At 42.8% G+C, this 18354-nt stretch overlaps 1 protein-coding gene across 5 annotated transcripts in view; it reads left to right on the top strand.

Annotated features, from left to right (window-relative positions):
• LOC106607187 (cGMP-dependent protein kinase 1) overlaps window positions 1-17757 on the top strand; it is a 189901-nt gene extending 172144 nt beyond the window's left edge. For 3 of the 5 annotated variants that reach the window (XM_014203904.2, XM_014203911.2, XM_014203887.2), the window contains 12 exons: window positions 5173-5238; window positions 9181-9255; window positions 9977-10012; window positions 12937-13033; window positions 14596-14735; window positions 14856-14945; window positions 15084-15225; window positions 15341-15504; window positions 15603-15725; window positions 15819-15881; window positions 16345-16411; window positions 16500-17757. In XM_014203904.2, the coding sequence (XP_014059379.2) occupies window positions 5173-5238; window positions 9181-9255; window positions 9977-10012; window positions 12937-13033; window positions 14596-14735; window positions 14856-14945; window positions 15084-15225; window positions 15341-15504; window positions 15603-15725; window positions 15819-15881; window positions 16345-16411; window positions 16500-16598 (1162 nt within the window). In that variant the 3' untranslated portion in view covers window positions 16599-17757. The remainder of the gene's footprint in view (window positions 1-5172; window positions 5239-9180; window positions 9256-9976; window positions 10013-12936; window positions 13034-14595; window positions 14736-14855; window positions 14946-15083; window positions 15226-15340; window positions 15505-15602; window positions 15726-15818; window positions 15882-16344; window positions 16412-16499) is intronic. The other 2 variants (XM_014203919.2, XM_014203895.2) reach the window with 1 other exon arrangement.
• The last annotated feature ends 597 nt before the right edge of the window (window positions 17758-18354 follow it).

Genomic DNA, 18354 nt, shown 5'->3' with positions numbered 1-18354 from the left:
ACCAGATTAAATCGGGTACGTTTTTTATCCGGCCGTGTAAATACTGCCCCCTATCCCTAACAGGTTAAACTCACAGACATCATTCAAACAGTTTTAGAAACGCCAGCGTGTTTTCTATCCAAATCTACTAATAATATGCATATCCTACCTTCTGAGCCTGAGTAGCAGGCAGTTTACTACAGGCACGCTTTTCATCCGGACGTCAAAATACTGCCCCTTACCCTAGAGAAGTTAACAAGTATTTAAGCTTTCAGCCGTTATAAGACACTTATATGTACCGATATGTGTTGTTTCTCTAAAATCTGTGATCCTGGCATAACGATTTCACCACTTCTGAGGTTCACTTAAACACTTTTCAGTACAACGTTTTTATTTCTCCAGTAGGGCTTCACAAAGTTTCACACAGAACCCACAGTCACCTTGGCACCTCGCCCCTACAGACCGCATCAATCCCTACTGTGATCAATTCAGTGTCAGGATGGCTCTAAGTCACCCGCAACCGACCAATGATAGGTGTCTTTGAGTGTACTAACTCTCAGATCATCCTCCACTGACTCAGCCTTGTTTACTCCTTCAAGGTGCCCCCTACATACAGGAATACACACAGAGCCTACTTAACAGAGGCTTTGCCCTGTTGGGGATAGGGGGCAGTATTTGCACGGCCGGATAAAAAACGTACCCGATTTAATCTGGTTACTACTCCTGCCCAGTAACTAGAATATGCATATAAATGTTTGATTTGGATAGAAAACACCCTAAAGTTTCTAAAACTGTTTGAATGGTGTCTGTGAGTATAACAGAACTCATTTGGCAGGCCAAAACCTGAGAAGATTCCAAACAGGAAGCGCTCTCTCTGACTATTTCTTGGCCTTCTTGATCATCTCTAACCAAAACAGGGGATCTCTGGCATAACGTGACATTTTCTAACGCTCCCATAGGCTCTCAGAAGGCACCAGAACGATGAATGGTGACTTTGCAGGCCATGGATAGCGCATTTGGATAGTGGTCGATCTGAGAACAATGAGACTGAGGCGCGTGCACGAGCCGACACCATGTTTTTATTTTTTGGTCTTTGAACGAAAACAACGACTCCCGGTCGGAATATTATCGCTTTTTTAAGAGACAAATCGCATAAAAATGGATTTTAAACAGCGTTTGACATGCTTCGAAGTACGGTAATGGAATATTTTGAATTTTTTGGTCACGAAACGTGTCGGGCGCGTCACCCTTCTTTACCCTTCGGATAGTGTCTTGAACGCATGAACAAAACGCCGCTATTTGGATATAACTATGGATTATTTGGAACCAAACCAACATTTGTTATTGAAGTAGAAGTCCTGGGAGTGCATTCTGACGAAGAACAGCAAGGGTAATCCAATTTTTCTTATAGTAAATCTGACTTTGGTGAGGGCTAAACTTGGTGGGTGTCTAAATAGCTAGCCCGTGATGGCGAGCTATCTCCTCAGAATATTGCAACATGTGCTTTCACCGAAAAGCTATTTTAAAATCGGACATAGCGATTGCATAAAGGAGTTCTGTATCTATAATTCTTAAAATAATTGTTATGTTTTTTGTGAACGTTTATCGTGAGTAATTTAGTAAATTCACCGGAAGTTTCGGTGGGAATGCTAGTCACATGCTAGTCACATGCTAATGTAAAAAGCTGGTTTTTGATATAAATATGAACTTGATTGAACAAAACATGCATGTATTGTATAACATAATGTCCTAGGAGTGTCGTCTGATGAAGATCATCAAAGGTTAGTGCTGCATTTAGCTGTGGTTTTGGTTTTTGTGACATTATATGCTAGCTTGAAAAATGGGTGTCTGATTATTTCTGGCTGGGTACTCTGCTGACATAATCTAATGTTTTGCTTTCGTTGTAAAGCCTTTTTGAAATCGGACAGTGTGGTTAGATTAACGAGAGTCTTGTCTTTAAAATGGTGGAAAATAGTCATGGGTCCCATGGTTAAGATTTTTATGAAAGATAGTTATAATTCACAGCAGACAGTATCTGCTGTAAAAACTGTTCTCATTGTGTAGAGACCAGAGTCTGGCCCCGGAGTCATCTCTCCCTGGTACATTATAGAACAGAAACTCATGCTATGGAATACGTTCTCTTTAGGTTTATCACCCAAAGACATCGTAAATCTTCTGTCAGTGTTAAATCTCCCAGTGGCCTATCCTCAGTAGAACATTCACAGATGAGTGTTCTAACAACCCCTTATTCTGTTGCATAAAACAACCATTTGATGTAATAACATTATTATAAAAAGTCTTGTAATTTCTGTCCGAAGATCAGGAGTTTTTTTAAAAATTTTTTACATGTATTGAAACCCTTATTTTTGGAACTAAGTCTCCATATATACTTCCATTCACTGGTACCGGGGGACCTTCAGATGACTCGTGTGAGGCCTGTGGGCGTCCTAGAGCAAAGCAACTGACATGTACGTGTTTGTGAGAGTCTCACCTTTCCACATATTAGTGTGTTGCCAAAACTGTTTGGATGCTACAGACAGAAGTTGGCAGATTGACTACTGGCTTCAGACGAGTCCCAAGACGTAGCTACACGGAGAACACCATCGTGTTCGTGAGAGTCTCATCTTTCCATAGAGGGGTCATAATAGTTTTTAGGCCAAACCGTTCGGACGCTAAAGATGATTTTGTGAGAAGACACATTTTCTGGATGTTTCATGATCTGAAAAACACAGCTTTAGTTCTGTCACCTTTCACCGCAGAGTGCAACATTGGCGGATGCGGTGGATTGATTGAAAAATGCATTTGATACTATAATCTAGGAAGAGAGTGTATAATGTACATTCATCTCATTGTTAGATGTTCTAGGAAAAGGGAACTTTTTTTCCCCCCAATAGGTCAGCACAATATCTGATGTCATATTCTTCCTACCATTGTGAGGTATGAGCTCCCATTTGAGGTGTAGATTCATCAACAGTTCAGACAATGTGATCTATGCTGCACCATTCTGTCCTTCCTTCGGGGGACTGTGTGTGTGTGTGTGTGTGTGTGTGTGTGTGTGTGTGTGTGTGTGTGTGTGTGTGTGTGTGTGTGTGTGTGTGTGTGTGTGTGTGTGTGTGTGTGTGTGTGTGTGCGTGCGTGCGTGCGTGCGTGCGTGCGTGCGTGCGTGCGTGCGTGCATTCATGTGTGTGGGTTGATTGGAGGGTCAGTAGAGGATGAGAGATTTTTAAAGAGTGTGATGTCGTTGACAGAAAATGGAAACAATTTGATTGTTGCTGGTCTCAGACCCCACCCCAGTCTGTATTTCCATAAACCCCTCCTTGGGACACCAGAGCACCATCCAATTACCAGTTGAATTAAAACGTTCAAATGTAAATGAACACCGCCGGCCGGCTCTCTGCTGTGCTGCTCTAAAGGACATTTCAGGAACATGCAGCTGCTCTCTCTCTCTGTCTTTCTCTCTGTCTCTCTCTTTCTCTCTCTCTCCCGCTCTCACTCTGTGTCTCTCTCGCTCTTTGTTTACAAGCAAATGTGAAGGTGCAAATAAATTATTTGCAGAGGTTAACAGACAGCAGAAATTGTTTTACAACTACTATTGTCAGCATCAACAATTTGACAGCAACAAAATAAATTAACGGGATCCACTAAGGTCCACGATTTCTATCCCACCCACCAGGTTGTATTGGGTTGTTGGTGTCTTAATGAAAGGGATTCACCATGGTGTGTAAATAATACATTTTTATGAGGCAAATTAGCGCAGCTGGCAGCTTAGTCTCTGTGTGAATGTAGTAGTTAGGGTAAAGGGCTCTGTTCATTGTCTGAGATAGAAAGCAATAAGGAACTCACAGGGATATAATGTGTGTGTGTGCATGTGTGTGTGTTTGTGTGCATGTTTTTCAACATGGAAAAGGAAAAATAAACGTAACCTGTCCTCTTGAGACAGGTGTATCTGCCAAAACACTGTTGACAACAGTAGCACAATGGCATAGGGGCTACATTTGGCACATAGTCACAATTCACACTGAGCAGGTGTTTACGATGGCGTACTAGTATGTACCACTCAGGGACTGGACTTAGTTCACTTAATACCCCCCTCCTACCCCTTCAGCCTCCCTCCTCCACATGCCTTGTGCGTGCCCATGTGAGAAAAGCCCCTCTCTCTTTACCCCATATTTACCCCAGCACTCCGAACTGATTGTCTCTTCTCTTTTCTTCTCCTCTCCTCTCTTTTCCACTGGAGAAAGCCCTTCATTTCCAGCAGCTGTGACCTTTTCAGATAGGGAGCGTGTGTGTGTGTGTGTGTGTGCATGCGTGCACGCGTATGTGTATGTTTGGAAAGTGGGTGGTGGTGGGGGGGTGGTGGGTGGTGTGTAAGGAGGCTGGATGGCATGAGAAGGACTTGTCACCTTGGTCCATGTGAAATAAGTTGCGTAGCTGTGAATACAAATGGGTCATTCCTCCCCTGCTTTGACACCAGAGTGTAACTTCACTGACATGTCAACAGCTCTAATGGTGATATGGATTCTCACCGTTCCGGAGTAAAGCTTGATTACGTTCTTGTTTAGTACTGTATTTAGTGTATGCTCGTCTTTTGGCAACAGAGATTTCCTGTATGAATTTGGATAAAGTAGAATAGGTTTCAATGTGTCTTTGAGTGGTATCACTTGACTCTGAGATCTGCAAGTGTGTGTAGACAGCTTGCATGGACTCGCCTGCCCAGCTACAACTGTAGATTTGACTGTGCACAGTGATACAGTCTGTGTGTGAGGACCAGTCGTGCGAGTTAGACTAGAGGGCTATAGAGTCTGGGGATGACTCAGACTCTGAGAGCGACTGGGCAGACGAATCCTCGGAAGAAGAGGATATTGATGATACAGAGTAAAGCTGGTTATACTTCTGTTACCATTACCTGTCGCTAATGTCCATGTATTTGTCAAAACAAAATTTTATAATCCTATGATGAAATGTTTCTATGGGAAAGGCTGTGTTTTTTTATGTATCAAATGTATTTCTATGGAATATTATTATACTGATTGTAAAGCAGTGTTGATTTATCAAAATTAGGAACAAAAATGTTTTTATTGTGTAATAACAATTTTTCATTTTAAGCACAAACCTAGTCATTAATGTTTGATAAAATAAAGTGCTGCTGTATTCTGTGTAATGTGTGTTACTAATGATGTATGTGTGTTCCAGGGAGGACATCAGGACAGCAAACGTCATCGCTGCAGAGACCGTTACATGTCTGGTCATTGACAGAGAGTGAGTGTTCAAAACATTCTCAGTACCTACTTTTGTTTTCTGAAATGGTTTTGATAATTTGGTCTACAATATCACACAACAAATGCTATTTAGCAGACACTGTTATCCAAAGCAACTTAGTCATGCGTGCATACATTTTTTGTATCTGTCACAAAATCCTTCGTTGTGTTGCAGGGAAGACCAAAATGCAGCGGAGTTGTGGATACTCATATTTTAATTAACAAAAAAAAAAAAGAGTAAAGCATCCACTTGACAAAACAATAAATGATACCCACAACACTAAACAGTTTTGCAGGCTCACCAACGCAGTGCAAAGACAACTACCCACAAAACCAAGTGACAAACATACTCCTACATATATGACTCCCAATCAGGAACAACGATCCCCAGCTGTTCCTGATCAGGAGTCACAAGATCAACACAGAACAATCACACACAAGACTGCCACGTCCTGACCCCAAAACTACTACAACAGCTCCGTCTGCTGGTCAGGACGTGACAGTACCCCCCCCTCAAGGTGCAGACCCCGGAATGCACCTAACAAAAAAACACCAACAAACAAAATCCCCAACAAAACCCATAAACAATAACCCCTAAACAATAAGGGAGGGAAGGGAGGGTGGCTGCCGTCAACGACGGCACTGTGCTACACCCTCCCTCCCCAACCCACCTATCCTGGGGGTGGCTCAGGTGCAGGACGTGGACCTTGCTCCACCCTCGGCGTCGCCCACTTCGGTGGCGCCGATAGCTGCGCCAGGCAGACGGGCCCCTCGGGCTGGGCCGGGGGACAGGAGGGGCCCTCGGGCTGGGCCGGAGGGCAGGAGGGCCCCTCGGGCTGGGCCGGAGGGCAGGAGGGCCCCTCGGGCTGGGCCGGAGGGCAGGAGGGCCCCTCGGGCTGGGCCGGAGGGCAGGAGGGCCGCTCGGGCTGGGCCGGAGGGCAGGAGGGCCGCTCCGGCAGTTCAGGGCAGTCTGGCCGCTCCGGCAGTTCAGGGCAGTCTGGCAGCTCCGACGACTGTTGACTGGCGGGCAGCTCCGACGACTGTTGACTGGCGGGCAGCTCCGACGACTGTTGACTGGCGGGCAGCTCCGACGACTGTTGAGGCTGGGCTGACACACTAGAATCCTGATGCGTGGGGCTGGTACTGGACGTGCCAGCCTGGAGACACGCACCTCCATGCTAGTGCGTCTAGCGGGAAACACCGGACCGAAAGGGCGCACTGGCGGTCTTGAGCGCAGGGTTGGCATCACCCCTTCCGGCTTGATGCCTACTTCGCCCTGGCACATGCGGGCGCTGGTACCTTGCCTACCGGCCTGAAAATCCCAGGCCTCACCACAGCCCCAACCCCAAAGCACGGGACCTGTCCAGTCTGCCCTACAAGGGTACGGGGAGCTGGCCTGGGGCTGTAATCTCGCCCCGCCAAATAGCCCTTGTGCCCCCCCCTAAAAAAATTATTGGGGCTGCCTCTCGGGTTCTACCTGCCTCCCAGGCAGGTTGTCACAGTGGACCCGCAACTGCTCCCATGTCCAGTCAATCCTCTCCGTCAACACCTCCAGCGACCAGGAATCCATCACCTCCCGAGCGCGCTGCTTCCAACATTCCTCCCTCACTTGCCTCTGTCCTCTTCTCCGCTGCTTGGTCCTTTGGTGGTGGGTAGTTCTGTCACAAAATCCTTCGTTGTGTTGCAGGGAAGACCAAAATGCAGCGTAGTTGTGGATACTCATATTTTAATTAACAAAAAAAGAGTAAAGCATCCACTTGACAAAACAATAAATGATACCCACAACACTAAACAGTTTTGCAGGCTCACCAACGCAGTGCAAAGACAACTACCCACAAAACCAAGTGACAAACATACTCCTACATATATGACTCCCAATCAGGAACAACGATCCCCAGCTGTTCCTGATCAGGAGTCACAAGACCAACACAGAACAATCACACACAAGACTGCCACGTCCTGACCCCAAAACTACTACAACAGCTCCATCTGCTGGTCAGGACGTGACAGTATCAGTGGCCCTGGGAATCAAACCCACAATCCTGACATTGCCAACGCCATGCTCTACCAACTGAGCCATACAGGACAACTTATTGATTTAATTACATTATTTCAAAATAAATTAATGTTGATCTACAAGATATGTACAGTAAGTGACACTATTCCTTGAGAGTTTAAGCTGTGGGGGTTCTACTAAGCGAACATATGGAATTGTTTTAAGATGGCCATACCATTTAACTATTTTTTCTTTAATTTTAGGACTCCTTTAGGTATCATTTTTTAAATAATTAAAACATTATTTGATGAAACATTGAATTTGGCCTTACTGCTATTATCCCATAGATATGCATTGCATAACAGATTCACCCATGGAAAAGCATATAGTCAACGTTTATTTAGTGTCCTATATCTGAGAGATATAAGAAAGATCAGGATCTTTCTTTTTTTTACCCATATAAAAAATTATAATTGGGACACAAAACTACATCCATGTATACTGTACTTCTATCAATTTTTTTAAACTGGAACCAGGCTACCATCAGACGAGTCTTGTGAGGCTTGTTGGCGCCCTAGGGCAAAACATGTACCTGTTCGTGAGAGTCTCACCTTTCCATAGAGGGGTCATTTTAGTGTTTAGCCCAAACTTCTCGGACGCTACAGGCGTTTTTGTGAAAAGACAGTTTCTCTGGATGTCTCATGGTCTGATAAACAATGCAATAGCTTGGCCACCTTCCATGCAGATGCGGAAGGCCGCCATTAGCGGATGTGGCAGATTGAGATGCAGCCCATGTAAAAAATCATCTTTATTTAAACAGATGGATTTTGATGGGGATTTTTTTATGATGCTAATTACATTTTTCCGCGGGTGAGCAGGCATCGACTTTAAGTTAAATAAGGTCTCATTATTAAATCATGGTCTGTCATTGTGTCACCACTAACATCATGCAGTATATAAGTTAGCTGTAATGCAAGAGCAAGGCTGGGTGGTATCAGTTGAGCCCCTGTTATGGAGCAGGGCTCTCATGGGCAACCCTGTGTCTTAGTGAGTGAGTTATCTGAATGAGAGTGGTGATTATTATGGTCTGTCTCTCTGTCTGTCACACAGACTCCAAATGCTCTCTCACCAGCTTACCATATATGTTACCCAGAACTGGTTGGGTTTGGAGCCAGGGTGAGAGAGAGGTTAGGGGTGGCAGGCAGCCTGCTATTTTTTCTGGAAAGAAGGAGAGGGAAGAGAGGGAAGAAAAGAGAAAGAGAATGAGAGTCAGGGGATAATGGTGAGAAGGAAATTCCAGCACAGATGTGTGTGCTTGCATGCGTGTGCGCTCGTGTGTGTATTTTGGGAAGGGGATTTAACCTTGTCAGCCAGGGTTGTCAGCTGGTATTTCAGCTGTAAACATCTCAATTCAAATACATTTTTATCACTATTATGCATCATTTTCATATTTGCTTAACGATTTATGGGTCTAGGGTTCAAGCACATCCAAATAGAGATGATATGTGTAGGGAATCTGGGTATTATAAAGTAAACAAATGGTCTTGGGGTCTTGTAAAGTGAGACCAAGTGGTTATCACTTCAAACAACAATCTTATAAAGGTTTATTAAACATTCATAAAGTTTTCATATGTACTATAAATATGCAGTACACTGCTGCACTAGATGAGACATATGGAGAATAAGTGTCTAGGGATATCTATAGAGACCTGCTTATTAAGTATGTACTATGAATTACAAATATCAAGGGGCTGTTATGCCACAGTTAATGAACCAAAACACCAATTAGCAATGTTTTTGTCATTTAGACAACTGGCGTGAGTACTTAAAGAGACAACAATACATACAGTATATATCAAGATAAACAGCTTCTTCAATGGAATGGGGTCAATGTTTTGAACTCATATAACATTTCTCACAAACACTGTTTCAATTCCTGTGCTGCAGCTCGTTCAAGCACCTGATTGGAGGGTTGGAGGAGGTGTCCAGTAAAGGCTGTGAGGATGCTGAGGTCAAGGCTAGGTAAATCACATTTATTTACTAATTTTGATAGCTGGCTTTACTTGGCTTTGAGGTTTGGTCAACCTAAGGTCTGTTACGTAACAACGCAATTCTCTGGTGACAGACCAGGAAGTGAAAGTTGTGACCTCTACCGCACCCCTTGGAGGAACCAATATGTAATCTGTAACCGGAAGCAGGAGCATAGCACCAGACACCAGGCACCCTGGTAAAGGGGCACCTTGGTGCTGTGGTGTGTTGTTGTTGGCATAAAGGGATGCCAGCTCAGAACAGGGTAATCTTGTGAGACAAGTTTAGGAGAAACTAAAACCGTGGTTTAAACCATAAACTGTGGTTTAAACATGGTTTCATGACAGCTTTGGGAACTCTTTTAGTAGTATTTTGTTATTTGTTGAAAGCCAGTATGGCATATTTAAACCTGTTGTTGTAAACCTTACATACAGTTCTTTCAGGACACATGGCTTTGTGTACCTCATAGTGTATGGTACATTTGAAATGTCAGCCTCTCAAACTGAAATTTAGTTTTTTGTGAAGTATAAATAAAAATAACGCTTCACTGTTATGCTTACTTCCTGGAAAAAGGAGGAGAATGGAGAGAGAGACTTGTGTTGGTCACTGTCATGAGGCCTCCATCTGAGACAGACAGTGAATGGAGTCTGTCCTGGAACCTACTGCACAATATGCTGTGTCTTCTCCAATATGATACATTGTTAATGTCTTTCAGAATAATTCCATCCCAGGTTGTGCAGTTGGACTCAAGGTAGTTGTATACAATACAAAATGTTGTGTTCTATTGTTGTATCTCATAAAGGATCTCATCTTTCAAAATTAATTTGGCTAGATTTGCAAGAAACAGGAGGGTGTATGTATTTGTTTCATCACACTTGTATAGAATAACGAATTGTTTTTCAGAATATCTGCAATTCTCTGCAATTCTACACATTTTAATGAATGTATTCTTACTTTCATTCTCAAATACAGAAATAATAGTTTGGTTTAGCTGTTGCGCTTTTACCTGTGATGATAATGGTACAAGTTTGCCATCTAGTGGCCATTAACTAGTCTTACAACGTCAAATGAGCTATTGACTGAGGTAGGGCTGAATTGAGCTGTAACGCATCCCTCCTCAGGGCACTTGGTCAGGAAAAACTCCTGGCCTCAACCATCACCCCTTGACTTGTGACACTCTTGACAGGGAGAGGGGACAACTGGGTAGTTCTACCTCAAAAAACACAAGGAAGAGGATTTTGACAACCACCATCTCAGATTGTTCTGAAATAGCTTGCTGCAACATTCTTTTGTTGAAATATAATTTGATCTCTGGAAAATAAAGCTCATTGATTGCATCCAAATTGGCCATTTTAATTTATAGGATTCATAGCATATTCAATAAATGTAGTACCTAACATCCGATTTGGACCAAACTTTTTTCAAATTCAAAGGAATGGTCAAAAGCCACCCACAGACCGCCCACACCAGCAACGATTATATACTGTCAGTTCTCTGTGTATGACAATAAAAATACAAATAAAATATTCAACCTTTCTTTAACTAGGCAAGTCAGTTAAAAACAAATTCTTATTTACAATGACAGCCTACCCCGGCCAAACCCTCCCTTAATTAACCCGGACGACGCTGGGCCAATTGTGCCCTGTCCTATTCGACTCCCAATCACCGGAGGTTGTGATACAGCCCAGGATCGAACACGGGTCTGTGGTGACGTCTCTAGCACTGTGATGCAGTGCCTTAGACTGCTACGACACTCAGGATCCATACAAGTAGTATGGAGCTGCAGCTCAGAGTATTATTTCAGCATCCGATGTAATGTATTCCCAGTGAATTTGGTGATGTTTTTTTTCCCCTGTTCAGAGAAATTAGTAATTAAAGTTATTGGGTTTATATCCTATCCTACATCCTGATATTACCAGGTTTGTCTGACCACTAGATGGTGCTGTTCCTGCTATTAAGTGAAAAAAGTTTGAAGAATCCCCCCACCCCCCTCAATGTTAAAGGGATAGTTCACCCAAATTACAAAATTACATTACAAAGCATAGGTATGACAGCAACCTATGCTTTGGTTTTGTTGGTCACTATTTCAGATGCTAACTTTTTAGCACTTGTGGTACAAATCCAATGCAAGTCAATGGTACCTACTGTATATTTGCATTTTCACGCTTCATGTTCAAATCATCCTAAAGTATCTTAAAATGCATTTTGTAACTCAATGTTACTTATAGATGATTTGGATGTGAAGCTTGAAAATGTGGTAGTCACCTGGATTGCAGGCCAAATAAATGCTTCACAGAGTTCAAGTAACAGACATCTCAACATCAACTGTTCAGAGGAGACTGCGTGAATCAGGCCTTCATGGTCTAATTGCTGCAAAGAAACCACTACTAAAGGACACCAATAAGAACAAGAGACTTGCTTGGGCCAAGAAACACGAGCAATGGATGTAAGACAGGTGGAAATCTGTCCTTTGGTCTGATCAATCCAAATTTGAGATGTTAGATTCCAAACGCCATGTCTTTGTGAGACGCAGAGTAGGTGAACAGATGATCTCTGCATGTGTGGTTCCCACCGTGAAGCATGGAGGAGGAGGTGTGATTGTGTTGGGGTAATATGCTGGTGACACTGTCAGTGAGTTATTTAGAATTCAAGGCACACTTAACCAGCATGGCTACCACAGAATTCTGCAGCGATACGCCATCCTATCTGGTTTGAGCTTAGTGGGTCTATCATTTGTTTTTCAACATCACAGTGGCCCAAAACACACCACCAGGTTGTGTAAGGGCTATTTGACCAAGAAGGAGAGTGCTGAGTGCTGTATCAAATGACCTGGCCTCCACAGTTACCCAACCTCAACACAATTGAGATGGTTTGGGATGAGTTGGACCACAGAGTGAAGGAAAAGCAACCAACAAGTGCTCATGGGAACTCCTTCAAGACTGTTGGAAAAGCATTCCAGGTGAAGCTGGTTGAGAGAATGCCAAGAGTGTGCAAAGCTGTCATCAAGGCAGTGTGGCTACTTTGAAGAATCTAAAATCTAAAATAAATGTATTCTTTACTACGTGATTCCATTAGTGTTTTTTCATAGTTTTGATGTCTTCACTATTATTCTGCAATGTTGAAAATAATACAAAATAAAGAAAATCCCTTGAATGACTAGGTGTGTCCAAACTTTTGACTGGTACTGTGGGATGAAGAGAACTGATACTGTGTACTGGTTGTTGGTTTGGGATTGGTATTGGGTTTGGGGGGCTTTTGACCATTTCTTTGGATTCCTAATGTCTTACTCATTGTTCGAAAAAAGTTTGGTCCAAATAGGATGTTAGGTACTATCTTTATTGAATATTATATGAATCCTATAAATTCAAAAGACAATTTTGTGTGCAATCAATTAACTTAATTTCTACGTGAACAGAGACTGAAGGTGTTGAAGATCCTCCGGCTTGGTTGACCCAGAAACCTTTTATCCTGAGGGCTCAGGCCTCTATCTGTACTGATTCTCCCAATCACACCATTGAGCTGATAAGGCCCACTGGATTAAACAAAAAACAAGAGAAGACACTGGGAGTTGGGGATTTCGGCGACTGGGCATGTGGAAAATGGCCCTGTGTCTTGCAAGGACGAGGGGAGGGTGACAGTTCAATTGAATTAACATGTCCTTGTCTTTCCCTGCAGGTACGAAGCAGAGAATTCTTTCTTCTCCAACATCAGCCTGGTTGACTTCAACATCATCGACACACTGGGGGTTGGTGGCTTTGGCCGTGTAGAGCTGGTAGGAACCACAGCTGCCACTTGCCGTTCTCCTGACCTAATATCAAGCTATAGCTTTATGAAAGGTGCCTTGTATAGACTTGTGTTGAATGTTGAATAAACTGTCATTTGAACTTCCTCTGCCGGTTGTCCAATTGGGTGGTCCTTATGCAAAAAATATTAGACAAAATATCCACAGAAAAGTATCATTAAACCAACTTTTTAAAATGCTGCCATTGAGATTTCTATTACCTGGCACATGTGCAAAACCGTGCAAACACCTGCATGAGCTTGATTAGTATACATGCATCGCAAGCATGTATTTACAATGTGTGTGCCTACCTCAGGTGAACAAACAAACCGTGGGAGATTTGTATTTAGAAGTCGGTTTAATTAACTTTCCTGTGGATATTTTGTTTCAACTTTCCAACGGCATAACAACGGATTTCGTGGACAAATGGCAAAGATAAAATTAAGTTTATTTAACATTCTAACTTGTAAAGGGATTGTTCACTCTTCTGGAATCTACGTTAGTGATGAGTGTGGGACGTCCAGACTCGGAAGCTTAAGAGGCTAAGCTGCCACTTACAGTGCCTTTGGAAAGTATTCAGACACCTTGACTTTTTCCACATTTTGTTACGTTACAGCCTTATTCTAAAATTGATTACATTGCATTTTTTCCCTCATCAATCTACACAATACCCCATAATGACAAAGCAAAAACAGGGTTTTAGAAATGTTTGCTAGTTTATAAAATATAAAAAAATGAAATATAACATTTACAGAAGTATTCAGACCCTTTACTCAGTACTTTATTGAAGCACCTTTGGCAGCGATTACAGCATCGAATCTTCTTGGGAATGACGCTACAAGCTTGGCACACCTATATTTGGGGTGAGTTTCTAGAGCTCTGTCAGAGTGACCATCTGGTTCTTGGTCACCTCCCTGACCAAGGCCCTTCTCCCCCAATTGCACAGTTTGGTCGGGCGGCCAGCTCTAGGAAGGGTCTTGGTGGTTCCATACTTCTTCCATTTAAGAACGATGGAGGGCACTGTGTTCTTGTGGACCTTCAATGCTGCATTATTTTTTGGCCGTCCCTTCCCCAGATCTGTGCCTCAACACAATCCTGTCTCTATGGACAATTCCTTCGACCTCATGGCTTGGTTTTTGCTATGACATGAGCTGTCAACTGTGGGACCTTATATAGGCAGGTGTGTGCCTTTCAAAATCATGTTCAATCAATTGAATTTACCACAGGTGGACTACAATGAAGTTGTAGAATCATCTCAAGGATGATCAATGGAAACAGGATGCACCTGAGCTCAACTTAGAGTCTGAATACTTATGTAAATAAGGCATTTCTAACAACATGTTTTCACTTTGTCATTATGGGGTATTGTGTGTAAATTGCTGAGGAAAAACATATATTTAATCCATTGTAGAATAAGGCTGTAACATAACAAAATGTGGAAAAAGTCAAGGGGTCTGAATACTTTCCGAAGGCCCTGTACATTGTATTGCATAGATGTTTAATTTAACCGCTGCTTAGAGCTGACAGAGCTCTCCTTTCTCCTGTGTCGACAGGTTCAGCTGAAAAGTGATGAGGTGAAGACGTTTGCCATGAAGATCCTGAAGAAGCGTCACATTGTGGACACGCGACAGCAAGAGCATATTCGCTCTGAGAAACTCATCATGCAGGAGGCCCACTCTGACTTCATTGTCAGGTAGAGACATGCATGCAACGCCTTTCCACAGACACTTTTAATTCACAGTAAATCCTACAGAGGACACACCCTCCCCCCGCCACTGTCTTGATATCTTTGCACTCTGTGTTTTGTATTCAGACTGTACAGGACGTTTAAGGACAGTAAGTACCTCTACATGCTGATGGAGGCTTGTCTGGGAGGAGAGCTGTGGACCATTCTTAGAGACCGGTGAGTCTTAGATGGTCAATATTTCAACTAATGTCATTGTGCCCACATGTGTTTCAGTGAGACTGGAAGATCTGGCCGATGTGTGCCTGTTTAAAATGTTACTTATTTTAAAGAGGTTAATGTCACTTCCTTCTCCAGGGGTTCGTTTGAGGATTCAACCACCAGGTTCTACACAGCGTGTGTTGTGGAAGCATTCGCTTACCTGCATTCCAAAGGCATCATCTACAGAGACCTTAAACCAGAGAACCTTATACTGGACCACAGGGGCTATGCCAAGCTAGTAAGAGACACACAACATTGTGGATTCAAAGCTTGATGACCTAAACCTCTAACCCTTTGAACTATTAACACTGCAGGTTACCTCTAAGAATGTGTTTCACATGTCCTTTTTATAGGTGGACTTTGGCTTTGCCAAGAAGATCGGGTTTGGGAAGAAAACGTGGACGTTCTGTGGAACACCAGAATACGTGGCACCGGAGATCATTCTGAACAAAGGCCACGACATCTCAGCTGACTACTGGTCTCTAGGAATCCTCATGTTTGAGCTCCTCACCGGCAGGTACAGACAAACCTGATAATCTTAAATGAAAGTGTAAGGCCAGATGTTAACTGAGATAGGTATACATTTGAGTGTCTATCTCCACCCCTGTCTTCCAGCCCTCCCTTCTCTGGCCCTGATCCAATGAAGACATATAACATCATCCTGAGGGGCATTGACATGATCGAATTTCCAAAGAAGATCACCAAAAACGCTGCCAACTTAATAAAAAAACTATGCAGGTGAGTCCCAAACCATTTTGTCCACCCTCAACAATTACTGTTTAATGTAATTTAGTGTTAACGAGAGTATTAATGATGATATGTCCATTTTAGGGACAATCCTTCGGAAAGACTAGGCAACTTGAAAAACGGTGTCAAAGACATCCAAAAGCACAAGTAAGTTCATGGATAGCCATATTATTCTACTCATCTTCCCACATTTATATATTTAAAGTAACTGTTCAGTGTTTCCAGATTTCTATGAGATATGACCTGTAATTAATTACAAGATGAGTTAAATAGTTTTCCTTCCAAAAAATAGAAACTAGGTATGTTAAAAAGCAATTTTTCTTTGTTAGAATGGTGTGGGCGTACCCCAAAAAACAGAATGGTGTGGGCGTATACCAGTCGTTAGAAATATCAATGCAAGCAGACGGCTGTTTGGCCAGCTCATCCTCCTCAGGAGAATGACATGATCCTCTATGAGTAAATAGAAACCATTTTTTAAACAGTCTGTTTGAGATAGAAGTTTGAGGTAGGATTTTATTTTTTTATTTTATTTATGCTTTGTCAGCAACATTATTTTAAAAGGAGAGATTTTCACTGGACAGTTTCTTTAACAATTTCTATACATTTCCAGATGGTTTGAGGGCTTTAACTGGGAAGGTCTAAGGAAAGGAACGCTGACACCCCCCATCATCCCTAATGTAAGTCACAAACCAACATTTCAGCAGCAAGCTGCTTTCATCAGGGATTCAAGTGGCTCAGTACTGTCTGTCTTTTTCTGTCAATCAGGTGATATCACCAATGGACACGAGTAACTTTGACAACTTCCCAGAGGACAAGGAAGACCCGCCCCCAGATGACAATTCTGGCTGGGACAACAATTTTTAAAATGTCACCCCCACCCCCAAAACTGAATTAGCTTATGTCATTGGCCTGGGGGCCTACTTCAGGATATAGCTGAATTCTAAAGACTGCGATACAGAGGAAGTGGAGGGGAGGAGAGGAAGAGGACAAGAAAACACTCTGGGTCAGCAATATGTCTTCGCTACATGTGGCTCTGGGACTAGCATGTAATGACCGTAGTACTTCCTCAGGGTTCTCACACATATGCACATGCAAGCAAATACACAAGCACGCACGCACGCACGCACGCACACACACCACACCCACACACAAACACACGAGGCAAGTCCTGGAGCTAAAACAATGCCTATTTATTTAGCAGAGAGAGTGTGTGAGAATGAGAGTATGTACAATATACAGCCCAAAATAAAAGGAAACACCAACATAAAGTGTCTTAATAGGGTGTTGGTCCACAACAAGTCAGAACAGCTTCAATGCACCTTGGCATTGATTCCACAAGTGTCTGTTGGAGGAATGTGACATCATTCTTCTACGAAAAATTCCATAATAAGAGGTTTTGTTGATGATGGTGGGAAATGCTCCAGAATCTCACATAAGTGTTCAATTGGGTTGAGATCTGGTGACTGAGACAACCATGTCCCGAGTGGCACAGCGGTCTAAGGCACTGCATCTCAGGGCTAGAGGTGTCACTACAGACACCCTGGTTAGAATCCAGGCTGTATCACAACCGGCCGTGATTGGGAGTCTCATAGGGTGGTGCACAATTGGCCGAGTGTCGTCAATGTTTGGCCGGTGTAGGCCGTCATTGTAAATAAGAATTTGTTCTTAGCTGTCTTGACTAGCTAAATAAAAATAAATAAATATGGTTTACATCATTTTCATGCTTATCAAACCAGTCAAGAACCACTCATGCCCTGTGGATGGGGGCATTGTCATCCTATGGGGGCATAGCCATGGTCTGCAAAATAATGGCCTCCCCAGCATTTTTATACATGACCCTAAGAATGATGGGATGTTAATTGCTTAATTATATCAGGGACCACACCTGTGTGGAAGCACCTGGTTTCAATATACTTTGCATCCTTCATTTACTCAAGTGTTTCCATTATTTTGGCAGTAACTTGTATATGAGAGTATGTGAGTGTAAGAACACTACAAGGACCAATAAAACAAGTCAAATTTAGTATAGGGTGGAAGATTCGTTTTCTGTTGCTGACACATAGCTGCACTGCTCCTAAAAGGTTGGACACAGACTGGCTGGGCAGGCTGGGTCCATGTTTGGAAGGCTTTCTCTCTGCACCCTGTTTTCACGAAAGACTCCTATTACTGTAGCTGGTCCCTAAGGTTTGGCTTACCTACAGTACAACACTGGTATGTGGGCCTCCTCAATAGGGAAACAGGATCTTACCACTGAGTCTGACAAGTCAAACAGGTATCAAGTGCTCATGACGTACGTGAATGTTACTGTTCTTAATATTAGTTTTAGACACACACAAAGTATAGTGCCTTGCAAAAGTATTCATCCCCTTGGCGTTTTTCCTATTTTGTTGCATTACAACCTGTGGATTTTTATTTGGATTTCATGTAATGGACATACACAAAATAGTCCAAATCGGTGAAGTGAAATGAAAAAAATAACTTCTTTAAAAAAAAAAAAAAATTATGGAAAGGTAGTGCATGCATATGTATTCACTCCCTTACCTATGAAGCCCCTAAATAAGATCTGGTGCAACCAATTAACTTCAGAAGTTACATAATTAGTTAAATAAAGTCCACCTGT

This window comes from Salmo salar, chromosome ssa01 (assembly GCF_905237065.1).
Source record: "Salmo salar chromosome ssa01, Ssal_v3.1, whole genome shotgun sequence".
Taxonomy (NCBI): Eukaryota; Metazoa; Chordata; class Actinopteri; order Salmoniformes; family Salmonidae; genus Salmo; species Salmo salar.
The sequence above is the reverse complement of the archived record's forward strand: the minus strand, read 5'-3'. Positions and strand labels throughout refer to the sequence as shown.